Source organism: Heptranchias perlo, chromosome 31 (assembly GCF_035084215.1).
Source record: "Heptranchias perlo isolate sHepPer1 chromosome 31, sHepPer1.hap1, whole genome shotgun sequence".
In the NCBI taxonomy this organism is placed as follows: domain Eukaryota; kingdom Metazoa; phylum Chordata; class Chondrichthyes; order Hexanchiformes; family Hexanchidae; genus Heptranchias; species Heptranchias perlo.
This window is the reverse complement of record NC_090355.1, coordinates 12,651,730-12,677,878: the sequence shown is the minus strand read 5'-3', so window position 1 is coordinate 12,677,878 and position 26,149 is coordinate 12,651,730. Positions and strand designations below refer to the sequence as shown.

Below are 26,149 nucleotides of genomic sequence, written 5' to 3'. Positions count from 1 at the left end.
CAGGGCCATAAGAAAATTAATAGTACTGAGACATAACAGGTAAACATCAATCAAATAAAGCTGCTATTTTAAAAATTTAATCAAAGCTTTAAAGGTAGACATAAACACTTTTTGATGAAATGGTTTCGGCCCCCCTTCTTAAGCGGTGAACAAATGTAAGGAATCTTACTACACCAGGTTATAGTCCAACAGTTTTATTTGAAAATCACAAGCTTTCAGAGATTATCTCCTTCGTCAGGTGAGTGAGTGAAAGGTTCTCAAAACGCATATCTTATAATAGGCTGGGACACGATCACACCAATCAAAGGTGTCGTTGGTGTTCAGACAGGTTAGCCACGGAAAACAGTACATCCCAGTATACTGAATACACACCCCAGTCCATCACCGGCATCTCCACATCATTCTTAAGAGGTGAGAAAAATACATTATTTTCTCAGAAACAAAAATAATTTAGCTGTTTAGCATCATATTTTTTCTGTTGTAAAAAGCTTCCAAGTGTTTCGCAGAATGTCCTTTGAAAATAGCAAAAAACATGCCCTAGTACAAGTTGTTTTGTGAATCAGCTAGCGGTGATAGTGCGCCACTATGGAAAGGAAGAATTTTTTAATTTTGTCGTGAAATCCTTGACTTTATGAGGAAGTTCCATCTCCTTGTGAACGGTACCTTCTAAGGTGCAAATAGTTTCTGTTTAAACTTCCAGGAATTGTACTACGGTTATTGTCACTGGTGCGTTTATGTGGACTGTGAAGTTGTTGGAAACATTTCACCTCGCGTAAAGTTACGCCGCGGGACTGCTTTACAGCCTTGAGAGCTTTTTTGTTGCACTGATTTTTATTTGTAATGGTCGGCCCTGCTCATTTTTCGTGTTAATTTGGCAATGTTTGACAAACATTTCTGAAGGCCATTGATATAGACTTTTACTGTGCTTTGAGCTCACCCACAATCTAGCAAAAGCCTGAAGCCAAAGAAAGCATTTTGTACCTGTACTGCATGAGGTCATCCTTAGTAATTTGCCAAAAACAGTTAGTAAAAAGCTGAACAAGTTTTATTTGCAGTGGAAACTATAAACGCAACATGGTGCAATTAATAGAACATACTGTACCTGTTAGATAATCGTTATGCATTGTGGCTGTAATAATCATTAGCTATCGTACATAAAATCCTTACTGGACGCTGATGACCGGATGCAATTGAATAATGTACTTACCTTTTTATTAATGGATTAATATGATTTTCAGACACAGTTTATTCCTAAGAAGGGTCAGTTACTTATTTTCTCCATTTTCATTACTTTTAGGTCTTCCCATGCCCCAAAGCATAAAACAGGTCACCTGATCCCATGAGGTGTTGTTCCCCAGAGCCCCTCTGTAGCTGTCTGCTAGGAGATGCACGAGAGCAGCCCAGGCTGATCCTAACTGAAAAGGGGATAAACTATGATGAAAGATTAGAGAAACCTGAGCTTTTTTGTCTGGAATGAAGGCAGTTAAGGGAGGGACCTCATCAAGTATATCAAAAATATTAAATAGCAGAGATCTATACTGGTAAATTGAATAGTAAGCCAGTAAAATAGCACCAAAGGAAATTAAAAAAAGAAATAAGTGAAAAGTACATTAAACAAAATTAAGAACAACTTTACTCAAAGAGTGATAAATATTTGGAGTAGCCTGCCTGGTAGATGGGAGGCAAAAACATTTGGGGTGTTCAAAATGCATTTCAGTGGTGCGATGGGAGGATACTAGCAGATGAATTCTGATGGGCTAAATGGTCTTTTCTCATCCCCAACTTTTCTTATAACTCACGCTGGGATTTCTCTTTCCTGTTGAAAAATGCCCACCCTCAACTTGTACACCTCACTGCTGGGACAGGGGAGATCAGAAGCTTACCCTGTGGGTGACTTTGAAGATTTTTGAAAGATTCCCAGATGTTGGAGCTGCATCTATATTGCAGCTACCATCTCAGATCGGTTCCAGCTAGAGAGTACAGGACCTCGTTTACACTGCATGACTCTGGAACTGCAGTCCTCCTATCAAGAAAGAGCTCTGTGCTTGATGACTAAATGCATCCTCAGAGCTCCTTACCCTTTTAAAACTTAAAAGTGTTACTATTATCTAAACATTTAACTGAACTGTGGGAGGTTTGTAAAGTGTCCAGTGATCCATGGAATCCCTTATGTGCTCCTTGTACCCAGTTTGACACTGCACTGGCGTTATACTCCACCTTGTATTCTCTGTTTTTTTGCCTCTCCCAGGAGATTACATGGCTGCGAGGGCTGGTGGTAGGCGGGGAGGGGAGGGAAGAAGTGTTTAGTCATGGTGCTCCGGCCACCAAGGTGTAGGGCAGGCTTAATGAACCAGCTGGACTCTTCCTGCCTGAAATTTTGTATGCTCGTATCTGTCAAACCTAAGTGTTTGCGTGACTGCCTCTTCCAGCAAGTCTTGCAGTATTTCTCTCCAGTCAGGTCAGGCTCCGACTCCAGATTGATACTGTGACTTTAGTGTCATTGCAAAGTGGAAAATGCTTTGCAGTGATGCTAAAGTTGCAACATAAATGCACTCCTAGTACAAAAGGTAGAAACTGAGAGTGATGCCCTTGAGCTTCATAAGAAAATTCATATGATAAATAAAGCCAGAGGTGGTGATTTTAACTTAACCCGTCTGGTGGGAAACTGACGGGATGTATAACTGACCGCTGACCCAATCCCATCAGTTTCCCTCGGCCTGGGTTTGGTTAAAATGACTCCCAGAGAATTCTGTTTTCTCCTCTGGCAGTGACCACCAGACAGATAAGGAGAACCAGGCAGGTAGTGCAGGAGTCCCCTGAGTGCATCTCGCTCTCTAACAGGTATTCAGTTCTGAATACTAGTGAGGGAGAGGGTTCCTCTGGGGAATGCAGCCAGAGCCAAGTCCACATCACCGTGGGTGGCTCAGCTGTACAGGGTAGGAGGAGAAAGGTCAGGAAAGCAATAGTTAGGGGAACTGACAGGCGTTTTTGCGGCCGCAGACGTGATTCCAGGATGGTACGTTGCCTCCCTGGAGCCAGGGTCAAGGATGTCACTGACCAGCTGCAGAACATTCTGAGGGGGGAGAGTGAACAGCCAGAGGTCATGGTCCATATCGGTACCAATGACAAAGGTAGAAAGAGGGACGAGGTACTGCAGACAGATTTTAAGGAGCTAGGAAAAGAATTAATAAGCAGGACCTCAAAGATAGTACTCCCGGTGCCACACGCTAGTGAATATAGAAATAGGAAGATAGAGCAGATGAATGCGTGGCTGGAGAGATGGTGCAGGAGGGAGGGCTTTAGATTTCTGGGGCATTGGGACCAGTTCTGGAGGAGGTGGGACCTGCACAAGCCGGATGGGTTGCACCTCAACAGGGCCGGGACCAATATCCTTGCGGGGAGGTTTGCTAGTGCTGATGGGGAGGGTTTAATCTAGCTTGGCAGGGGGATGGGAACCTGAGTGTAGATTCAGATGGGACAGAATCAGTACTGGAAATGGAAGGCAGAAAATTGGTAAGTGAGTTTGGAAGGCAGAAGAAACAAAGGTTCTAAAATAGACAACGAAGGAGTTTGGCAGTGCGTAATGGTATATACCTCAATGTAAGGAGTGTAGTGAATAAGGCAGATGAGCTGAGGGCACAGATAGACATGTGGCAGTATGATATCTTAGCTATTACAGAAACATGGTTTAAAGAGGGACAGGAATGGCAGCTCAACGTTCCTGGTTACAGGGTTTTCAGACGAGATAGAGGGAGGATAAAAAAGGAGGGGGGGTGGCAATTTTGGTTAAAGAAACAATTACAGCTGTGAGGAGGGAAGATATGTTAGAAGGATCATCAAATGAGGCCATATAGGTTGAGCTAAGGAACAAAAAAGGAGTAGTCACACTACTAGGAGTGTAGTATTGACCCCCAAACAGTCAGAGGGAGATAGAAGAGCAAATATGTAGGCAAATTTCTGATATGCACAAAAGCAATAAGGCAGTAATAGTAGGGGATTTCAACTACCCTAATATTAACTGGGATACAAACAGTGTGAAGGGGATAGAGGGCACAAAATTCTTAAATTTCATTCAGGAGAACTTTTTTTGCCAGTATGTAGCAAGCTCAACAAGAGAGGGGGCAGTTCTGGATTTAGTTTTAGGAAATGAAGCTGGGCAGGTGGAAGGAGTAGCAGTGGGAGAGCATTTTGCTGGTAGTGATCATAATTCAGTTAGATTTAGCATAGTTATGGAAAAGGACAAAGATAGAACAGGAGTTATAGTTCTCAATTGGGGAAAGGCCAATTTTGCTAAGCTGAGAAGTGATTTAGCAAAAATGGACTGGAAAAAACTACTTGAAGGTAAATCAATGACAGAGCAGTAGAAGACATTCAAGGGGGAGATTCAAGGGATTCGGAGTAAACATGTTCCCACAAAGAACAATGGTGGGACTGCCAAATCTAGAGCCCCCTGGATGTCAAGAAGCATACAGGGTAAGATAAGGCAAAAAAAGGAAAGCTTATGTCAGACACCAAGAACTCAATACTACAGAAAGCCTAGAGGAGTATAGCAAGTGCAGGGGTGAAATTAAAAAGGAAATTAGGAAACCAAAGAGAAGGCTTGAAAAAATATTGGCAAGTAAAATGAAGAAAAGCCCGAAGATGTTTTATAAATACATTAAGGGCTAAAGGATAACTAAGGAAAGAGTCGAGCCTATTAGAGACCAAAAAGGTAACATATGTGCGGAGGCGAAAGATGTTGGTATGGTTCTTAATGACTAGTTTGCATCTGTCTTCACAAAAGAAATGGATGATGCAGACATTGTAGTTAAGGAGGAGGAATGTGAAATATTGGATAGGATAAACATAGTATTAAGGGGATTAGCATCTTTGAAAGTAGATAAATCACCAGGCCCGGATGAAGTGTATCCCAGGCTGCTAAAAGAAGCAAGGGAGGAAATAGTGGAGGATCTGACCATCATTTTCCAATCCTCACTGGATACAGGCGTGGTGCCGAAGGATTGGAGAACTGCTAACATTGTACCTTTGTTTAAAAAGGGAGCGAGGGATAGACCGACTAATTGCAGGCCAGTCAGTCTAACCTCGGTCGTGGGCAAATTATTGGAATCAATTCTGAGGGACTGGATAAACCATCACTTAGAAAGGCATGGAGTAATCAAGGACAGTCAGCATGGATTTGTTAAGGGAAGGTCGTGTCTGACCAACTTGATTGAATTTTTTGAGGAGGTAACAAGGAGGGTAGATGAGGGCAGCGCGCTTGATGTAGTCTACATGGATTATAGCAAGGCTTTTGATAAGGTCCCACATGGCAGACTGGTCAAAAAAGTACAAGCCCATGGGATCCAAGGGAAAGTGGCAAGTTGGATCCAAAATTGGCTCAGTGGCAGGAAGCAAAGGGTTATGATCGACAGGTATTTTTGTGACTGGAAGGCTGTTTCCAGTGGGGTTCCGCAAGTGCTCAGTACTAGGTCCCTTGCTTTTTGTGGTATATATTAATGATTTGAACTTAAATGTAGGGGGCATGATTAAGAAGTTTGCAGATGATACAAAAATTGGCTGTGTGGTTGATAGTGAGGAGGAAAGCTGTAGACTGCAGGGAGATATCAATGGACTAGTCAGGTGGGCAGAAAAGTGGCAAATGGAATTCAATCCAGAGAAGTATGAGGTAATTCATTTGGGGAGGGCAAACAAGGCAAGGGAATACACAATAAATGGGAGGACACTGAGAGGTGTAGAGGAAGTGAGAGGCCTTGGAGTACACGTCCATAGATCCCTGAAGGTAGCAGGACGGGTAAATAAGGTGGTTAAGAAGCCATAAGGAATACTTTCCTTTATTAGCTGAGGCATTGAATATAAGAGCAGGGAGGTTATGCTGGAACTGTATAAAACACTAGTTCGGCCACAGCTTGAGTACTGCGTACAGTTCTGGTCACCACATTACAGGAAGGATGTAATTGCACTAGAGAGGGTACAGAGGAGATTTTTAGCTATGAGGAATGATTGGATAGGCTGGGGTTGTTTTCTTTGGAACAGTGGAGGCTGAGGGGTAATTTATTTAAGGTGTACAGAATTATGAGGGGCTGAGAGAGAGTGGATAGGGAGGACCTATTTCCCTTAGCAAGAAGTTCAATAACCAGGGGGCATAGAAGAGGTCAATAACCAGGGGGCATAGATTTAAAGTGATTGGTAGAAGGATTAGACGGGAGCTGAGGAAAAATGTTTTCATTCAGAGGGTGGTAGAGGTCTGGAACTCACTGCCTGAAAGGGTCATAGAAGCAGAAACCCTCAACTCGTTTAGAATTTAAGGCTGTGGACCAAGTGCTGGAAAGTGGGATTAGGCTGGGTGCTCATTTTCTGCCAGCGAGGACACGATGGGCCGAATGGCCTCTTTCTGTGCCATACATTTTCTGTTATTCTATGATTCATGTTGCCTCTTCCTCTGTTGAAGGCAGTGACCCATTTTAGATGTGGTTACAAGGCCACTGGCCACTTTCTGTTGCTTCACCCAAGTGGTGATTGTTCACAAATGAGTCTCGACAATGAATGTCAGCAGACTATACCACCACTGGGACATCAAAGGCACACCTCATTTGTCTCCACCAGGCACCCACACATATGTGTACCTTCCAGCAGGAATCACTTGATAGCAATCAACATTGTGAAACCTGGGCGATTTTTGCCTGAGGGCACTGAGCCTAATTCTAGTCCCTTTATTGCCATCCTGGCTCATATCATCTCGAAGGAAAATAAAAGTGAGACATTGACTAACTTCTTCTGATCTTAAAAGGAAGTTTGTTGTGTCAGATTTTTAAAGTAGACAGATATAATGGCGAATACTTCAAAACTCCACCTTTGGGAAATCCTGTAGTGTCAGCTTCCAAATCTTATTAAAAGTACAGCCAGATGGAAATATTTACGTGAGTAATTAGAACTAAATATATGATTGCCAAACTGTAAGAGGTGTTCCAAGGATTTCAAATAGGCAATAATCTGATTCATTTTCTCATAAAACAAAATACCGCAGATGCTGAAAATCTGAAATAAAAACAGAAAATGTTGGAAACACTCAGCAGTTAAGGCAGCATCTGCGGAGAAAGGAAGTTCGGGTTAACATTTCTGGTCAATGACCTTTTTTCAGAACCTGACGAAAGGTCATTGACCTGAAACATTTACCCTACCTTCCTCTCCCTGCAGATGCTGCCTAACCTGCTGAGTGTTCCCAACATTTTCTGTTTTTATTCCACTGTCTCAGAAAGTGTTCTTTACGAGCCTCCTGATGGCTCAATTGGCAAATGTACTGCCAGTCTGTGAAACTGAGCGACACAGGCCAGGGAAGGCCCCAGTTACACAGAATTACAACAGTGACTACATTTCAAAAGTACTTCATTGCCTGTAAAGCGCTTTGGGACATCCTGAGGTCATGAAAGGTGCTATATAAATGCAAGTTCTTTCTTTCTTTACATAGAAATTATAACATGGAAACAGGCCATTTGGACCAGCCAGTCTGTGTCAGTCTTTATCCTCCACACAAGCAGTAGTCCTAATCCCATGTGCGCCCATCCTGTTCCCATAACCCTTTATTCCCCTTTCCTTCAACCACCTATTCTTGAATGTTGACCCAGTCTTTATTTCAATCACTAACTCCAAGTATTGCGTTCCATATGCCTCACAATCCTCTGTGTAAAAAAAGTTTCTCCTGCTCGCTGTCATAAATCTCTTATACTTAATCTCATACTGTATCTATGTCCCCTCATTCTGAAAGCATTCTGTTTCTCTTTACACTCTCCCATAACCTTAAACACCTCTATCAAATCACCCTGTAACCTCCTCTGTTCTCATAAAAACAGCTCCATTCCTGGCCTGTGCTCTGTTAGTTGCTCTCAGCCCATGATATCCAGAGATGTGCCTGTGGCGAGCACTGAAGCATGGAATCAACCTCAGTATTCAATGGAAAAATGTCAACTGAACACAAATTATAATGAAAGCTCCTTATATATTTTTAGCCACATTGACAAAAATATACTTTGCTTAATACAATAAACACAATCATACATCAGTCATTACGTTGCAAAGCGGGGAGACCTTCCACTCGCAATGTTAGATGTTCATTCCCTTGGTACTGTTTGTGGGACCTTGCTGTGTGCAAATTGGCTGCTGCATTTCCTGCATTCCAACAGTGACTACACTTCAAAAAGTACTTAGTTGGCAGTTTAGGATGTCCTATGGTCGTAAAAGGTGCTATATAAATGCAAGTTCTTTCTTTTTTACCTGCTCTCTCCAGAAAATTTGCAGCTCCCTTTTCTCATGAAGAGTATGACAACAGTTTAAACATATTAATATGGAATTGTTCTTTTTTTAAAATTAAGAAGCCTAAGTTGATAGTGTAGTTTGCCACCAAGTTTGAAAAGAGTAGGACCTGATAAATTAGTTAGGAAGTAGAGCCATTAGTCTTGGGTTTTAAAGCCCTGCAGGAGACTGCAGGAGGAAAGGAAGACTGAGAAAGGCAAGGACTTCAATGGGTTTGAGGTCCTGGGAAAGAATGAAGAAGAGACGGAGACATTGCAATAATTCCTGATTTCAAAACAGTGAGGCTGGTGGAAAAGTGAAAGATTAATCTATTCACATTTGCATTGGTCCTTTCTAAGTGATATATTCTAAAAGGACCAACATTAAGTTACCACCAAAGAGGTGTGCCATTGAGCAAGCACTAGACATTTAGTGTAGTGATTGTAATGCAGAAGTTACTTTGTAATTTGCTCATAAATATTTGAGTCAGATACTCACATTCATTTCCCTTTATAATTCATCAGATGAAATATTCATTTTCTGAATGTTCAGACCCAGGACATTCACAGTTCAATTGACTTGATTTAGGGGCAGGCAGCCATTCTCTTTAAACTCATAACTACTGGGAAGTAGATTTAATTTGCTTATCCATTTCCAGCACTTATGATTGATGCAAAGAACGACCTCAATCATATGTGCTGCACTGCTTAGTTCTCAACACTTGAATCTTGACTCTAACCAGACACGCAAAAACACTGAAAGAGTTTGCAGTTAGATTCAAGTGTAGGAATTGCAGCACTCTTTGATTTCCAAAAGACATAGCTTATATTAAATCAGGATGTGTCAACTGTTACCTTATATCAGTGATTCCTGACATATGCCCAGTGTGCCAAGTATACTGTAGCAGAGGAGTTACAGTGTTAAAGTGACAGATAGCCTGCACAGGAGAACAAGATCACACAAGGAAGAACAGAATAGATATGAGATTTTATTAAAAATGTTCTTGTTTGCTAAAATCGGCGGTTTTGTGTTATCTTAGCGTATGCTAGAGACTTAGTCACATGCTTCGAGGCAGTCTCTTGAGTGATTGTTTACTGTGTGAGAATATAGTCTCTGAGCTAAATGCCCTATAAATTGACGTTTTAATGGGGAACTCCCTTTCGGCACAGGCCAGTGATTTCAATATTTTTGACACTTCAGTAATCCCGAGCTGTCAGAGGGGCCTCGAAGATTTATAATGCGATCAAGTTTACATCAATAAATGCTTTGCTTTTCAGATTTTTTTTGTATTTGTAATACATGATACAGGCTAAAAATAATAATTACAAAACACCAGAGGCATAACAGAAAACCACAATGCAAGACCAGTTCATGTCATATCATGTCATGCTGAATTTCACAGCCCTGAGAATGGCGGGGGGTCACTATTGCTTGTGCACTACATTGTTAAAGAAGCAAATCAATTATAAGAAACAATGTCAAGAGTGGGAGAGGCCAAGCCTGCTGAAGTGTTAAAAGAAATTAGGATTACAATGCTCTTCCATTGCTTTTCTTCCAAAATACCTCATTAAATTATTTGATAAAGTAAATTGTGTTGAAGGAGGCTTGCATTCTTTCACTCATGCTTTCGGTACATATACTAACTAACAGAATTGAATTGTCCTTCGCTTAAATACTTGGCCGTCTAAAATTTGGCATTTACTTGATCGATTTTACTCAGTGCGGAAAATTAACGCGAGAGTATGAATAGTTATTTTTAAATCTGAGACATCTGAGATTTTGCTACACTGAGCATTTTAGCACTGCCATGTCTAAATGGATCAAAGACTTTGACATGAATATGCAAGGACTATATTTAAACTGACCTAGACAAGCATTACAGTACTTGTAGTCAATACTCCATGATTTTTTAACTAGTATACTCAAGCTTTTTTTTTGATTGTACGAAAAATTTCCTTCATATGTATAAACACATTACCTTCCTGAACTTGACATCTGCTTTCCAAAGGAAACAGGAAAAGGGGATTTTAGAGCCCCTAGGAAAATAAAATTTTGCAGAAACGTACCATTTTGATTTTCACTTTCCCATCAGCGAGGTAAATTTCTAAAAAATATAGCGAAATGTTCACCTAACCTTTGCTCTGTTGACATTAGACCATACTACTAATAACTGATTGTTAGCAGATGGCCTCTGTTTTTAAGTAAAAAACGACTTGCTTTTTAAAAAAAATAAGTTTACAAAATTAATTTTAAGTTTTAAAAATCCAGTTCACTTTTTGGCCTACCCAATCTCTCTCTTTCCTTAAACACCCCACCGCTTTGTATAACAGCAGTTCAGATGTTGAGAGAACACTGCACCTCACAGGATAACAATTCACAACAGACATGTTTTTGTTGGGGGGGGGTGGGGGGTGGGTAGCCACCATAGGGTATATTTGGAATTTCAAATTTACAAAGACCATTAAATGTTTCTGTTTAACAATAATATGCTGTACAGGCCTAGACCAGCAGTTTGTATAAATTGTCAAATTTCTAGTTCATTAAATGTTATGTAAAAGTATATTGCCCAATATTCTACGATTGTCCTATGAGTCATAATAATGTATGAAAAGCGTTCTTTCAAAACATCTTACAGCCTTTTATGTTTCTTGGATGTAGGACTTTACGACAAATGTTCTTCTTCATCCCGGGACAGAGGATGGGCTCTTGGGATTCAGTCCGTGAGTGACTTGGGTAACAGAGACCCACGATTCTTCTTCTCTCTAAAAACAGATAGAGCTCGCAAAATGACCACCATCACAGCCCACCAGAAGTACCTCGCTAACCAGTGGGCACAGTTGGCAGTAACATATGATGGACGTAAAATGAAGCTCTATGTTAATGGAGCACAAGTGGCCGTGAGCAGTGAACAAGTAGGTGATATCTTCAGCCCTTTGAGCAAGAAGTGCAAAGCACTAATGCTTGGTGGTAATTTCCAGAATCAGAACTACCGTGGCTACATGGCTGATTTTAGTTTGTGGAGTGAAGGAAGAACTCAGGGAAAAATAATCCAAGATATGAAACACCATGTTCAGACAAACAATGAGCTAGTCCTTCATGACGACTTTGAGCATGTGGAGAGTCACTGGCTAACTGTAAAGGATAGCAAATACCCCGAAACGGAACCAAAGCATCATAACAGCTGGTTATCAGGTACTAACCTGGAACCCCCTCCTTGTGGCCAAACAGTCTGTGACAACGTAGAAGTCATAACAAGCTACAATAAACTCTTCAACTTTCGCAAGCTAAAGACTGTCCGCTATAGGGTTGTCAACGTCTATGATGACAATCATCAAAAACCTACCGTTACAAGAGAACAAATAGAACTTCAGCATCAACACTTAATCGATGCCTTTCGTAGGTATAACATCACCTGGGAACTTACAGTTTTGGATGTCAAAAATTCCTCTCTGAGAAATCGTCTTATTTTGGCCAACTGTGATATAAACAAAATAGGGAATGGGGACTGTGACTTGGAATGTGACCACATACTGACAGGAAATGATGGTGGAGATTGTAAACCACTGAGGCGTTCATCTTTGCTAAAGAAACAAGGAGATGGGGTGTGTGATATGGAATGCAATGATGAACTGTACAATTTTGATGATGGTGATTGCTGCAATCCAAAGGTGACTGATGTAACAAAGACATGTTTTGACCCCAATTCACCCTACAGGTAGTATTAGTAATCATATTCAATCCTCATTGAATAATTACTATGAAATATGTATATCTTGAGGCTCAGTTCAGATAAATGCCTCTGGAAGTAAAAGTTTTAAAAAGAATACTTTTGAAAGTAAGGAACAATTCAATTCTCTTTCCATCCACATGTTTATTGTTTTCTTACTATGAATTAACTATTCTAATTGGCTGCATACAGCCTTTTTGGGAGGTTCAGTAGCACTTTTTTTCTGGCAATTTATAGCCATGTGGTCTATAGTTCTTTTACCTTGAAGGGATTGAATGGCTGCATGGAAGATCCTGTTGCTAGGTGAGAGTAATGTTTGTGTGTTCTTATCAGTGCTGTTTCATGCTTAATAATCAACAGCAATCAAAATTGCAAACTTGCTTTTCAATGAACAATATCAATTCCCTCACTTGCAGACGAAAAACCTATGCTTTTTTTCAAGCCCTTTATCACCAATTCATTTGGGAGAATTTTGTAAAATGTTAATTTACTTATCCTGGACATGAAATGCCATCCCTAAATTGAAAAAAAAATAGTTTTGAAGAGAGACACAGGCTCAACACATTAGTGGGAAAAATAGAGTTTTGGAATTGAGATCGCAGTATTCCAATGTACTGTTTTGAACATATTTATAACCAGTACAGTCAAATCTAGTGAATAGGGACTTGTGGAGATTAGCAAAGTTGTTTGTGTTATCAAGATCTCAGCTCCTTTACTATCATGGAGCCTCTACTCAGATTAAGAAAGAAAAAATATTTTAGCAACAAGAGGCTGATGTATATTCGCTGATGGTAGGTGATGTTGGGTTTTTGTTTATTATTTCATTCTTTCCATATGGTGTGCCGAGGAAGGCTGTTCACCGAGAATGGGTTCTTTCTGTGTGTTGGTAAAAAAAATGGAATCGAACCATTTGTACACATAAGCATCTTGCACATTAATTAGCTAGGCTCAGTTGGTAGAACTTCTGCCTCTGAGTCGGAAGATTTTGGATTCAAGCCCCAGTCCAGGACCTAAGCTCATTGTCTAGATTGACATTCTAGTGCAGTACCAAGGCAGTGCTGCATTGTCAGAGATGCTATCCTTTGGATGAGGCATCAAACCGAGGCTCTGTGTGCTGGTGCGGGTGAGTGTTAAAGATCCTGTTGCACTATTGCAAGAAGAGCAGGAGGTTCTCTTAGTGTCCTAGCCAACATCCCCCCCCCCCCCTATCCCTCTTCCCCAATCGACATCATCAAGAACAGATTCACCTGTCATTCGTCACATTGCTGTTGGCGCGATCTTCCTGTGTGCAAAATGACTGCTGCGATTGCCTACATAACAACAGTGACTGGATTTCAAAACAAATAATTGTATATGAAGCACTTTGAGATGTTTCTGAGATGTATTATAAGGGGTAATGTAAATGTAAGTCATGTTTTATTTTGAATTAAGAGGGAATTCAGATTTTATTTTGTCCTGTGGCTAAAAATAACCTGTAAAATTATGCAGAGTTGGTTTTATCTGAGTTTTATTTGAATCTGACAAGCAAAGAATTTTGCTGCCTAGTCTTAAGATTCAAAGTTGTTTCTGAATTTGGCCCATTCAGACCAGTGCTGATTTTCTGATTTGGGATTTTTTGATTTTGGATGCTATTTCTGTCCCTTCCAGCAAGGTCCAGCCACAGATATTGTGACAGACAACACTTGAAGCTGTCTTTAAAAATGGCTGCATCATTGGGAAATCCAAACTTTGGAAGGAGGTGAAAAATACTGGATTCAGATTCTTCAGTGTGCTCAAGCTTCCTAGAAGCCACCAGTATCTTTGAATTCAGGTTTTATAGAATTCAAGCCACATATATTCAGAACCAGTATGGCACCCTCTGTCTGGCTTGTGGTCTTGTTTCTCCTGTTCCTTTCTCAAATCCAAAGCAATGGATCCTTTAACCCAATTGTGACATTTAAAAATTGAATATCCTGAAAATATAGTATCACTGTCATTGTCACTTTTATTTTGTTCTCCTTTGTGTCTCACTAATCACATCATGGGGTTAAACTCAACCATAGTCCGTGGGCTACTCCTACCCACTGGTAGAAGACAAACAGGCAGCAATAGATTTGGATAATAATGTGAGGTGTCCATTTAGGATTTTTAACCTTTCAGCTTTGGATTTTAATAAGCAACCCATTTTCTATTGAAATGTAAAAAACCATGCTCTGAAATTTAGGTTGTATTCAGTTGTACTTTCTTATCTAAAACCTTTTCTGTTAGTAAACGGGAAGCAAGCTTATGTGGAGATGATGTAGGGAAGGCAGTCTCACCCGTTTATAGTGCCTAAGGAATTTATTACATTACCTTGCATTGTACACAGACTACTGAAGGCAGAATGCATTCAAATGAACAGTGAATAGGCCTATCTTAGTATCAATCTACATGCTACAGAGGTTTATAGTGGTAAGTTTAGTTGACTTTTGCTTCAGTTCTATGCTTGCATAGAACTGTTATCAGTTTACCCCAGTGATAATAATGGTATCCAGGATCTATACAAAATCATGGAATACACTGGAGCCCACTTAAAATAATCAGTGATGAGATCACTTGTTGACAAAGTGCCATTACACAGTAGCTGTGCAGTCATAGCCTCACCCTTAGAGACTGATGATCTTGTAAAAGGACAACCTTTCCTCGTCAGCCTCCAGGTAACACTTGTATTGTGAATGTTAGGATTACAGATTTGATTTCTTCCCTTTTGTCTGACATTATTACATAGAATTTACAGCACAGAAACAGGTCATTCAGCTCAACTGGTCTATGCTGGTATTTATTCTCCACACAAGCCTCCTCTCACCCAACTTCATCGAACCGTATCAGCATATCCATCTATTCATTTCTCCTTCATGTACATATCTAGCTTCCTGATAAATACATTTATGCTATTCGCCTCAACTACTCCTTGTGGTAGCTAGTTCCACATTCTAACCACTCTCTGGGTGAAGGAGTTTCTCCTGAAATCCTTATTGGATTTATCAGTGACTCTTGTATTTGTGACCCCTAGTTTTCGATATCCCCACAAGCGGAAACAATTTGTCTACCCTATCAAACCCCTTCATAATTTTAAAGACCTCTATTAGGTCACCCCTCAGCCTTTTCTAGAGGAAAGAGCCCCAGTTATTGCCAACATCCTGCAAACTCAGTCACAATTTATTGATTTTGCACTATTGGTTTAATGCATGGAATTCACAGGTTAGAAGAGGAAGAGAGAAAAAAATGATTCTTTCCCCACATCACACGCATTAAAACAATAATACCAAATCATTAAGTTGTTAATGAAATTGCAAGTGTTGGCAAATGACAGCAGGAATCAATCAAGATTTATGTGAATAATATAGACTGTACGCATAACATCTGAAATCACTACCACATAGGCAGTTGATAATTATTTGTACGTGTGTTCTCGTGACATTTGGACAATTCCAAGATGGTCGCGCCCACATTACGTAATGGAGTGTTGTCACTTGGAATTCAACAAATAGTAATGCTACATGGCAGACATTAACAGTGAATTGAAGAAAACTGCTTTTAGCCTTTTATTAAAATGTGCTTTCAGATATTCAACCTTATTTCAAATAAGGTCTGGGGAAAGCGGGTAAGTGTGAGAGGGGATGGAGGTCAGATTATTAAACTGTTCTCTGAATGATTCTTGGAGGAATGTGAAGAAATCCTTTCTCTGACCCTGGCAAATTTCAGCTGGTTATTTAAGGATCTCACAACATTAAAGCTTAATGGCTTACATGCAATTTTAATTACAGTGCATTGGTATCAATACTTCAAATAAATCTATTTTATAGGAGGCACTATCCCTACACATATGTATGCGAAGATGGAACAAAATAACGTGAAAACTAAAATTTGCACTAATCTGCAGAATATTTATTCAGTCAATACATGCAAGTTCATTTCTGAATGTTAAACAATTTTAAGAATTTACTTTAACCTTTCTGACCTCCTGTCTGGACCACAGCACATATATACTTACTGCATTTGATTCCCCATTTTACTAGGCTTCATAGCACAAGTGTTACCTCGTCTGGAGACTGATGCCCACATGAAATGCTTGTCCTTTTTACCGGATCATCACTCTCCCTCCATGGGGTGAGACTTTAAGAGCTATGAGGCAGCGGTCCCCTGAAGACTATGTGAGTTTAAGCATTGAGGAACTGAGCCAAACTGACCAGGAAGGCCCCAAGTTTGATTCCAGACCCGTGCTAAGTTAACTGAAACTTGGCTGGGGCGGCAGTTGAGCGGCAGTACTTGGCGCTAACTGTAGGCTCGGGAGAGAAAATACAGACATGATTCTTGCTCCTGGTGACTGCCCAGTGCCCCTGCTGGACACGTGTGGATGTGGGACTGGATTGGGCTGGGCTATGATGCCTCCCATACTTGAATACCCTGCTAACACTCATTGCCGCAGGCTCATGCGTGAAGAATGGCAAGGATGTCAGCACCCGCAGAATATTACCTCAGCATGAGTTAGCAGCCCCAGGAGACAACAAATAGTGCAGTGTAGTTTTTGCTTTGTGAGTAAACAATAGGCCTTTCATAACTATGTTGAAAAAAATGATCCATCAGTTCTTGTTCAGGTTATTTTATATAATGTTTGCAAGAATCAAAGTAGGAAATTAAATACTTTATTTAGCATTTGAAGAAAACACACAAAACCCTGTGAAAGTATACTCATTATTGTGATATCAGGGCAAGGTGCAGGGGGGGGGTGGAATTATCAGTGTGTCTGATGCTGAGGATTGCTAAGTTCTGTCACTTTATCCCTGAGTTGGAGTGGAGAGCTGTCCGAAATAAACTGAGAGATCTGAAATGAGGCAGTAGGTAGAACAAGCTTTCTTCCTGGTCATTTCGTCGTTAAGGGACAATTGTGTACAGATCCAGTTTATTCAGCAGTGTAAGAGTTAATGCACGGAATTCTTACCTCCCCACTTCCCCCCATCCCCCCAGACACGTCACGTTATTTAATGATTTTTGAGAGCAGCACTTAGCTCCAGTGTAAGTGGAGCTTGTCAACTAGGTGCATGGTGAGGCTGATCAGAGGTCCCAGATTGTGATTCTGGTTGGGTCGAAACAAAATATCTAGTGTTACTTCTGCTCACAGTTGTTGGAACTATTTATACTCCTGACAGTAGTTATTTGTGACCAGAAATGTAAATGGATAAGTTTTAAGATTACTGTAATTCATATGAATGCTTGCCTTTTGAAAGATTGCTGACTCTTGTTGGGGTAAAGTTCCACGGCTGCCCTCCAGTACCAAGCACCCACTTTTCTTTTTGTCAGCCTGGGCGGTTAGCGTTGGCAAGCTATTCGACTGTGAGTGGCATCACAGTTGAGCCGGAACCTCACCTGGTATTCAGGCACACGCACACAGTTTTCAGCAGTAGTCACTGGGTAGTGATCACTGGGCAGGAATGCTGGCTGTCTTTATCCCCCTCACCAGTCTAAGCGTACAAAAGCCAATTGCAGCACTTCAGCTGGGGTCAGCTAACTCAGCACAGACCGGGATTAGAACCTGGCAATTTTTTCCTGATCTGTATGGCTCTGTTTCACACCAGACAGCACACTTATCAAATGAGCCCTCAGGCTAGCAGCCCACTGTTTTTTTTGCAAGACTTTGAAGTAAACGGACTTACACCCATGTAAAATTAAGCCAATAGTGCTTGTATTGTGGGAGGTTACTTGTTAGTGTATGACTTGCTGTCTGCCACAGAACTCTGACTTGAGTTGTCCGAAGAAGTGTGAGAACCAGGTCTCGTAGGTTGATGCTTGTCATTTATCTTTTTTTTACATTGGTGAGTTTAGCCCTTCTTCTCAGGTTGAAGCTACACATCTCACCAGTTGTGATTGTGTTGCTTGTGTTACCATTTTAAATCTGTGCAATTTGGTCACATTTAATAAAATGACAAACACTTGAGTGGCAAAAAAAATGAATGAAGCTCATTTCCTTCTGTTTCAAAGATCTATGACTCCACTGAGCAATAATTGCTTTACCCAACAAGATATTCTGACCTACCATCCCATGAATTCATCAATTCCCAAACATTCCTGCTTCCTCCCCACACTCGTACATCATCCAGGGTTCAATATCGGCTTTAATTGGCAGGAAATTACCCTTTGACAATGAACCAATACAGTGTCAGGAACTGAATAATGGTTGGAGGCTTGGTACCAATGGGAGGTCATATTGCTTCCCTTCCCTCCCTCAGTTTTTTATGAAATGAAGGTGTGGACAAAGTAGTAATACGGTATCCATCTTTCTCAAAAAATGTTTTCTTATTCCTTTTGTTTACAAACACGATCCATGATGTGAATCACATCAAGCTACATCACCATATCACTTGCACGTGAAGCTATTTCAACAGAAACAAAACACATGGCTCTTCTCCCTTTACAAAGCAAAAACAAAATGTTTGCTAAACAGCATTATGAAGACAGTGCCCCTCTAAATGTTCTTCATTTCATAGCCTCGCACCCACCTTATCTCACTAATCACCTCCAGCCACCTCCACCTACGTGACATCAGGCTGCTTCTAGTTCCCCGCTGCCTCGACTCCACCATCGGTGACCTCTCTTTCAGTTACTTGGCCCCTGTCCTTCCCTATAGCATGCCACCATGCCTCCCTCCCTGCCTTCAAAAGCTACCTCAAAATCCTTAAGTTGTGTCTTTACCCTGCCCCAAACGTTTTCTACTTTTTTCTCTTTTTCCCTTCAACTCGACATCTGCTGTTTTCTCTCCTCCACCTTGCAGAGCACTTTGAGACGACTCTCTGTACGTGAGGAGTGCTATAGAAATAAAAGTTGTGGTTCACTTATTGTCTGAACCATTATGAGGGAGGTAGGATTTCTAGAATAGTGATATCAGCTGCTCTTAAGGCTATCACTTCTCTAAAGTACGGCATTTCATAGCATGGTAAAGGATCTGTTTGTGCTACACTTATGTTTAAAGAGAAGGAAAACAATCAGAACCTGACCTCAGAAATTATCTGGGGTCGGGTTCAGGGTCAAATATGGTAGTAAACCTGTCAATTTCTGCTGATTATGCCCCTGGCATGGGTTCAAAATAATGAGCTTGGCGTAAATACTTTTTGAAATTAATTTCACTTAATCTTTTATGGGGCAATAGCAGTAGAATTAGATTTGCTTCATTGGCACTTTCTATTGCTAACATGAAGTAATCCTTTAATACGAGTTTAAGGATTAGACATTTCATGTTGCTCACTTCTGTGTAATTGTTTAATATCAGTGAGCTTATCTACAGCATTTTCATTGCAACCTTTGCCCTGCTGTTTTAAGTCTGCTGGTTGCCTTTGATGTCTGCCCCAATTTTGTCTAATGCAAACTCCGTTAGCTATTCTAATGCACTTAGTGAGCTATGAGGCCAACAAATTACATTAAGGTGATGAGCTCTTAATTAGCACTATCTTTATTTTTACTGACATTGAAGTGCTTTTATGATTTGTAATTTTTTTTCCTGGACTTTGGCCTTTAAAAACACCTCTTGTTTGGCCTTCCTCTCTCTCTCTCTCGCCATCATTATCACTTTTGTTCTGCACTTTCACTTCTTTCCTATGAGCCCCTTTCATTTATGGATCTGATGTCTCTTTTCTTATTATAAAGTTCCTTGTCACTGTACACAGACGATTGATGTAGGCACTTTCTCCTCCCCATTTTTGTCACTCTTGTCAGGTGTAAGTGTTGAATGGTCCCTCTAAGTGGACAAGGCAATTAAAATCACCAGAAAATTGCAGTAACAGTCACTGGAAAGAGTGACAAATTTGTATTAATTGATATTACAATGGTTCATTTTGGCAGAAAAGCTTTACGAATCGACGACGGCAAGGTTTCACATTTGCCACCAAGTTTTATTTCCAGCGGGTCAATTTAAAGTGACAGCAAAACCCTCACTGAAGTTCAAGTCTTTCAGCAAATGTTGTTTCTCAAGTTACTAACGATGACTTTATACTGGAGATGCCGGTTTAACACAGTTTTGAGCAGGAGCACCAAGTTTCTCAGCCCTACTTGTTTAAACATATACGGAGAGCTCTGCACATCTTCATTCAGGAAGTTGGGAAATGTTTTTAACGTTAGTAAAGAATTCACTGACCCAGCAATATTCAATCATAATTACCATCACAAGAGTATCCTATGCATCCCATAATTATACCCACGTGAGTTACTTAACACGTCACAAGCTAAACCATCTATCACATTAACAATTACACTGGTGAGCTACTTAACATATCATACAGAGTGAGAACATTGAAGATAACCTTATGGATTGATGAATATTTCCTAATTGAAGTAAATATGTAGCCAGTTTTAACTAGCACAATTAATATTTCCCACAACTACAGTGAATCACAGAATGTATTGCATTAAGTGTTATTAAAATTTCTATCATAAGCCAGATCTCATAATTAGGTAAATAAGATTTTGATTTGGACAGTATAAAACTGAGATGATTTGAATCCAGATCTTGAAATTAGGCATTGTTAGTGCCAGACTGACGAATGGGTTGAGCCTATCGAAACTGGATGAGAAATAGATGGATTTGATAGGCAGGCTGTCCTGAGTGGCAGAGAATCAGAGTATATGAATGAATAGCTTCCCTAAACCGTAAGGGAAATGGGCATCATGGACAGAGAGTCTCCTGAGACAGTCAGGTACATGGATTCCACAGATGACAACTTGCATTGATATAGTGCCTTTATCTTAGAAAAACATCACAAGGTGCATCATAGAGGCGTCATTTTAAAAAAAGATGCTGAGCCATGAAAGAGATATGAGGAAGAATGACCAAGAGCGTGGCCAAAGAGGTGGGCTTAAGGAGGCTCTTAAAGGAGAGGTGAAGGTGTTCAGGGATGGAATTCTAGAGCATGATGCCTAGGTAGCTGGAGGCAGGGCTGCCAATGGTGGGGTGATGAGGAGGGGATGCACAAGAGGCCAGAGTCAGGAGAACGGAGATTTCGGGGGCGAGGGGTTACTAGGGCTGGAGGTGGTTACAGAAGTAGTGATGGGCAAGCCCATGAAGGTATTTAAACATGAGGATGAGAATTTTAAATCTGAGGCATTGCGGGACAAGGAATCAGTGTAGATCAGTGAGGACAGGAGTGATAAATAGGTGGGACTGGGTGTGGGATAGGATTTTTTTTTATTTGTACATGGGATGTGGGCATCGCTGGCAAGGCCAGCATTTATTGCCCATCCCTAATTGCCCTTGATAAGGTGGTGGTGAGCCGCTTTCTTGAACCGCTGCAGACCGTGTGGTGAAGGTTCTCCCACAGTGCTGTTAGGAAGGGAGTTCCAGGATTTTGATCCAGCGACGATGAAGGAACGGCGATACATTTCCAAGTCGAAATGGTGTGTGATTAGAAAGGGAACGTGCAGGTGGTGTTGTTCCCATGTGCCTGCTGCCCTTGTCCTTCTAGGTGGTAGAGGTCGTGGGTTTGGGAGGTGCTGTCGAAGAAGCCTTGGCGAGTTGCTGCAGTGCATGGTGTGGATGGTACACACTGCAGCCAAGGTGTGCCGGTGGTGAAGGGAGTGAATGTTCAGAGTGGTGGATGGGGTGCCAATGAAGCGGGCTGCTTTGTCCTGGATGTTGTCGAGCTTCTTGAGTGTTGTTGGAGCTGCACTCATCCAGGCAAGTGGAGAGTATTCCATCACACTCCTGACTTGTGCCTTGTAGATGGTGGAAAGGCTTTGGGGTGTCAGGAGGTGAGTCACTTTCTGCAGAATACCCAACCTCTGACCTGCTCTTGTAGCCACAGTGTTTATGTGGCTGATCCAGTTAAGTTTCTGGTCAATGGTGACCCCGCAGGTTGTTGATGGTGGGGGATTCGGCGACGGTAATGCCGTTGAATGTCATGGGTAGGTGGTTAGACTCTCTCTTGTTGGAGACGGTCATTGCCTGGCACTGGTCTGGTGAATGTTACTTGCCACTTAACAGCCCAAGCCTGAATGTTGTCCAGATCTTGCTGCATGTGGGCACGGACTGCTTCATTATCTGAGGGGTTGCGAATGGAACTGAACACTGCGCAATCATCAGCAAACATCGCCATTTCTGACCTTATGATGGAGGGAAGGTCATTGATGAAGCAGCTGGAGATGGTTGGGCCTAGGACACTGCCCTGAGAAACTCCTGCAGCAATGTCCTGGGGCTGAGATGATTGGCCTCCAACAACCACTACCATCTTCCTTTGTGCTAGGTATGACTCCAGCCACTGGAGAGTTTTCCCCCTGATTCCCATTGATTTCAATTTTACTTGGGCTCCTTGGTGCCACACTCGGTCAAATGCTGCCTTGATGTCAAGGGCAGCCATTCTCACCTCACCTCTGGAAATCAGCTCTTTTGTCCATGTTTGGACCAAGCCTGTAATGAGGTCTGGAGCCGAGTGGTCCTGGCGGAACCCAAACTGAGCATCGGTGAGCAGGTTATTGGTGAGTAAGTGCTGCTTGATAGCACTGTCGATGACATCTTCCATCACTTTGCTGATGATTGAGAGTAGACGGATGGGGCGTTAATTGGCCGGATTGGATTTGTCCTGCTTTTTGTGGAAAGGACATACCTGGGCAATTTTCCACATTGTCAGGTAGATGCCAGTGTTATAGCTGCACTGGAACAGTTTGGCTAGAAGCATGGCTAGTTCTGGAGCACAAGTCTTCAGCATTACAGCCGGGATGTTGTCGGGGCCCATAGCCTTTGTTGTATCCAGTGCACTCAGCCGTTTCTTGATATCACGTGAAGTGAATCGAATTGGCTGAAGACTGGCTTCTGTGATGGTGGGGATATCGGGTGGAGGCCGAGATGGATCATCTGCTTGGCACTTCTGGCTGAAGATGGTTGCAAACGCTTCAGCCTTGTCCTTTGCACTCACATGCTGGACTCTGCCATCATTGAGGATAGGAATGTTTACAGAACCTCCTCCTCCCATTAGCTGTTTAATTGTCCACTACCATTCACGACTGGATGTGGCAGGACTGCAGAGCTTTGATCTGATCCGATGGTTGTGGAATTGCTTAGCTCTGTCTATAGCATGTTGTTTCCGCTGTTTAGCATGCATGTAGTCCTGAGTTGTAACTTCACCCGGTTGGAACCTCATTTTTAGGTGCGCCTAGTGCTGCTCCTGGCATGCTCTTCTACATTCCTAATTGAACCAGGGTTGATCCCCTGGCTTGTTGGTAATGGTAGAGTGAGGAATATGCCGGGCCATGAGGTTTCAGATTGTGCTGGAATACAATTGTGCTGCTGCTGATGGCCCACAGCGCCTCATGGATGCCCAGTTTTGAGCTGCTAGATCTGTTCTGAATCTATTCCATTTAACATGGTGGTAGTGCCACGCATCACGTTGGATGGCGTCCTCAGTGTGAAGACGGGACTTCGTCTCTACAAGGGCTGTGCGGTGGTCACTCCTATCAATACTGTCGTGGACAGCTGCATCTGCGACAGATAGATTGGTGAGGAAGAATCAAGTAGGTTTTTACGTCGTGTTGGTTCGCTCACCACCTGTCATAGGCCCAGTCTGGCGCTATGTCCTTCAGGTCTCAGCCAGCAGTGGTGCTACTGAGCCACTCTTGGTGATGGACATTGAAGTCCCCCACCCAGAGTACATTTTGTGCCCTTGCTACCCTCAGTGCTTCTCAACATGGAGGAGGACTGATTCATCAGCTGAGGGAGGGTGGTAGGTGGTAATCAGCAGGAGGTTTCCTTGCCCATGTTTGACCTGATGCCATGAGATTTCATGTGGTTCGGAGTCAATGTTGAGGACTCCCAGGTCCACTCCCTCCTGACTGTAAATCACTGTACCGCCACCTCTGGTGGTTCTGTCCTGCCCGTGGGACAGGACATACCCAGGGATGGTAATGGAAGATTCTGGGACATTGGCTGAAAGGTATGATTCTGTGAGTATGGCTATGTCAGGCTGTTGCTTGACTAGTCTCTGGGACAGCTCTCCCAATTTTAGCACAAGTCCCCAGATGTTAGTAAGGAGGGCTTTGCAGGATCGACTGGGGCTGGTTTGCCTTTGTCGTGTCCGGTGCCTAGTGGTCAGTCCGGTTTTATTCTTGTTATGACTTTTTGTAGCGAAATTGTACAACTGAGTTGCTTGCTAGGCCATTTCAGAGGGCAATTAAGGATCAACCACATTGCTGTGCAAATGGAGTCACAAATAGGCCAGACTAAGTAAGGACAGCAGGTTTCCTTCCCTAAAGGTCATTGGTGAACCAGATGGGTTTTTACAACAATCCGGTAGTTTCATGGACCACCATTACTCATACTAGTTTTTTTTTTATTCCAGATTTTATTTAATTAATTGAATTTAAATTCCCCAGCTAGCATAGCAGAAGTTGAACTCATGACTCTGCATTACTAGTCCAGTAACATAACCACCATGCTACCGTACCCACATGGGCAGCAGAGTTTTAGATAAGCTGAATTTACAGAGGGGGGAGGATGGGAGGCCAGCAAGGAAATTATTGGAATAGTGGAATCCGGAGGTGACAAAGGCATGAATTAGAGTTTCAGCAGCAAATGGGCTCCAATAGGGGCAGAAGTGGGTATTGATATAGAGGTGGAAAGAGGTGAGCTTTGTGATGGAGAGGATGTGGGTCAGAAGCTCAGCTCAGGATAAGCAGTCTGACAGCATACAAGCAGTAGAGGGGTTGAAAGAGATGGTGCAGATAGATATCATTCTCAGAATGCCAACAAAATGAAGGTTACTGATGATTAGCCATTGTCAACTCTTGAAGTTAAATTGATTGCCTCAAATATGTAACTGTACAAATGTTCAGCACAATGCGGCCAATATGATATTGCACATTGAATGAACCCTCCAAAAATTGTGAAATGTCTTATGGTGCCATTTTATTAAAGAGACAGGCATAGTTTTAGGACCAATGCCTTCAGACTGATATATTGATATTTGTATATGGTAGGCATTTGGAATTGAGAAAGGTTTAGATAGTGGCTGAGGCATGGGAGGAGTTGGTACTAGATTTCAATGAGGCTGTGTCAGCTCAAGTTGGAAATATACATAGAAGAAATACATAGAAGTTACAACACAAAAATAGGCCATTCAGCCCAATCAGTTCTTCTTGGCATTTATTCTCCAAACAAGCAAATAGTCCTAAATACATTTATCATCCCTGTTCCCGTAAACCCTTCATCTCCTTTTCCTTCATATACTGCATATATACTCCCAATACTGCACACAGTATTCTAGCAGAGGTTTTATTGAGGTTTTATACAGACTCATCATTACCCCTTGGCTTTTATATTCTATACCTTAAGATAAAACCAAGAATTCCATTAGCTTTTTTTACAGTCTTATCAACCTGAGATACTGCCTTCAATGTTCTGTGACCTTGTATCCCCAGGTTTTTTTTAATTCGTTCACGGGATGTGGGCGTCGCTGGCAAGGCCGGCATTTATTGCTCATCCCTAATTGCCCTCGAGAAGGTGGTGGTGAGCCGCCTTCTTGAACCGCTGCAGTCCGTGTGGTGACGGTTCTCCCACAGTGCTGTTAGGAAGGGAGTTCCAGGATTTTGACCCAGCGACAATGAAGGAACGGCGATATATTTCCAAGTCGGGATGGTGTGTGACTTGGAGGGGAACGTGCAGGTGGTGTTGTTCCCATGCGCCTGCTGCTCTTGTCCTTCTAGGTGGTAGAGGTCGCGGGTTTGGGAGGTGCTGTCGAAGCAGCCTTGGCGAGTTGCTGCAGTGCATCCTGTGGATGGTGCACACTGCAGCCACAGTGCGCCGGTGGTGAAGGGAGTGAATGTTTAGGGTGGTGGATGGGGTGCCAATCAAGCGGGCTGCTTTATCTTGGATGGTGTCGAGCTTCTTGAGTGTTGTTGGAGCTGCACTCATCCAGGCAAGTGGAGAGTATTCCATCACACTCCTGACTTGTGCCTTGTAGATGGTGGAAAGGCTTTGGGGAGTCAGGAGGTGAGTCACTCGCCGCAGAATACCCAGCCTCTGACCTGCTCTCGTAGCCACAGTATTTATATGGCTGGTCCAGTTAAGTTTCTGGTCAATGGTGACCCCCAGGATGTTGATGGTGGGGGATTCGGCGATGGTAATGCCGTTGAATGTCAAGGGAA

General features: G+C 42.1%; 1 protein-coding gene across 1 annotated transcript in view; it reads left to right on the top strand.

Moving 5' to 3' along the window:
- The window catches only part of LOC137300497 (pappalysin-1-like), a 249,366-nt gene that overhangs the window by 11,991 nt on the left and 211,226 nt on the right, over positions 1-26,149 (top strand). Inside the window, exon 2 of the mRNA XM_067969581.1 lies at positions 10,945-12,001. Coding sequence (XP_067825682.1) covers positions 10,945-12,001 — 1,057 coding nt within the window. The remainder of the gene's footprint in view (positions 1-10,944; positions 12,002-26,149) is intronic.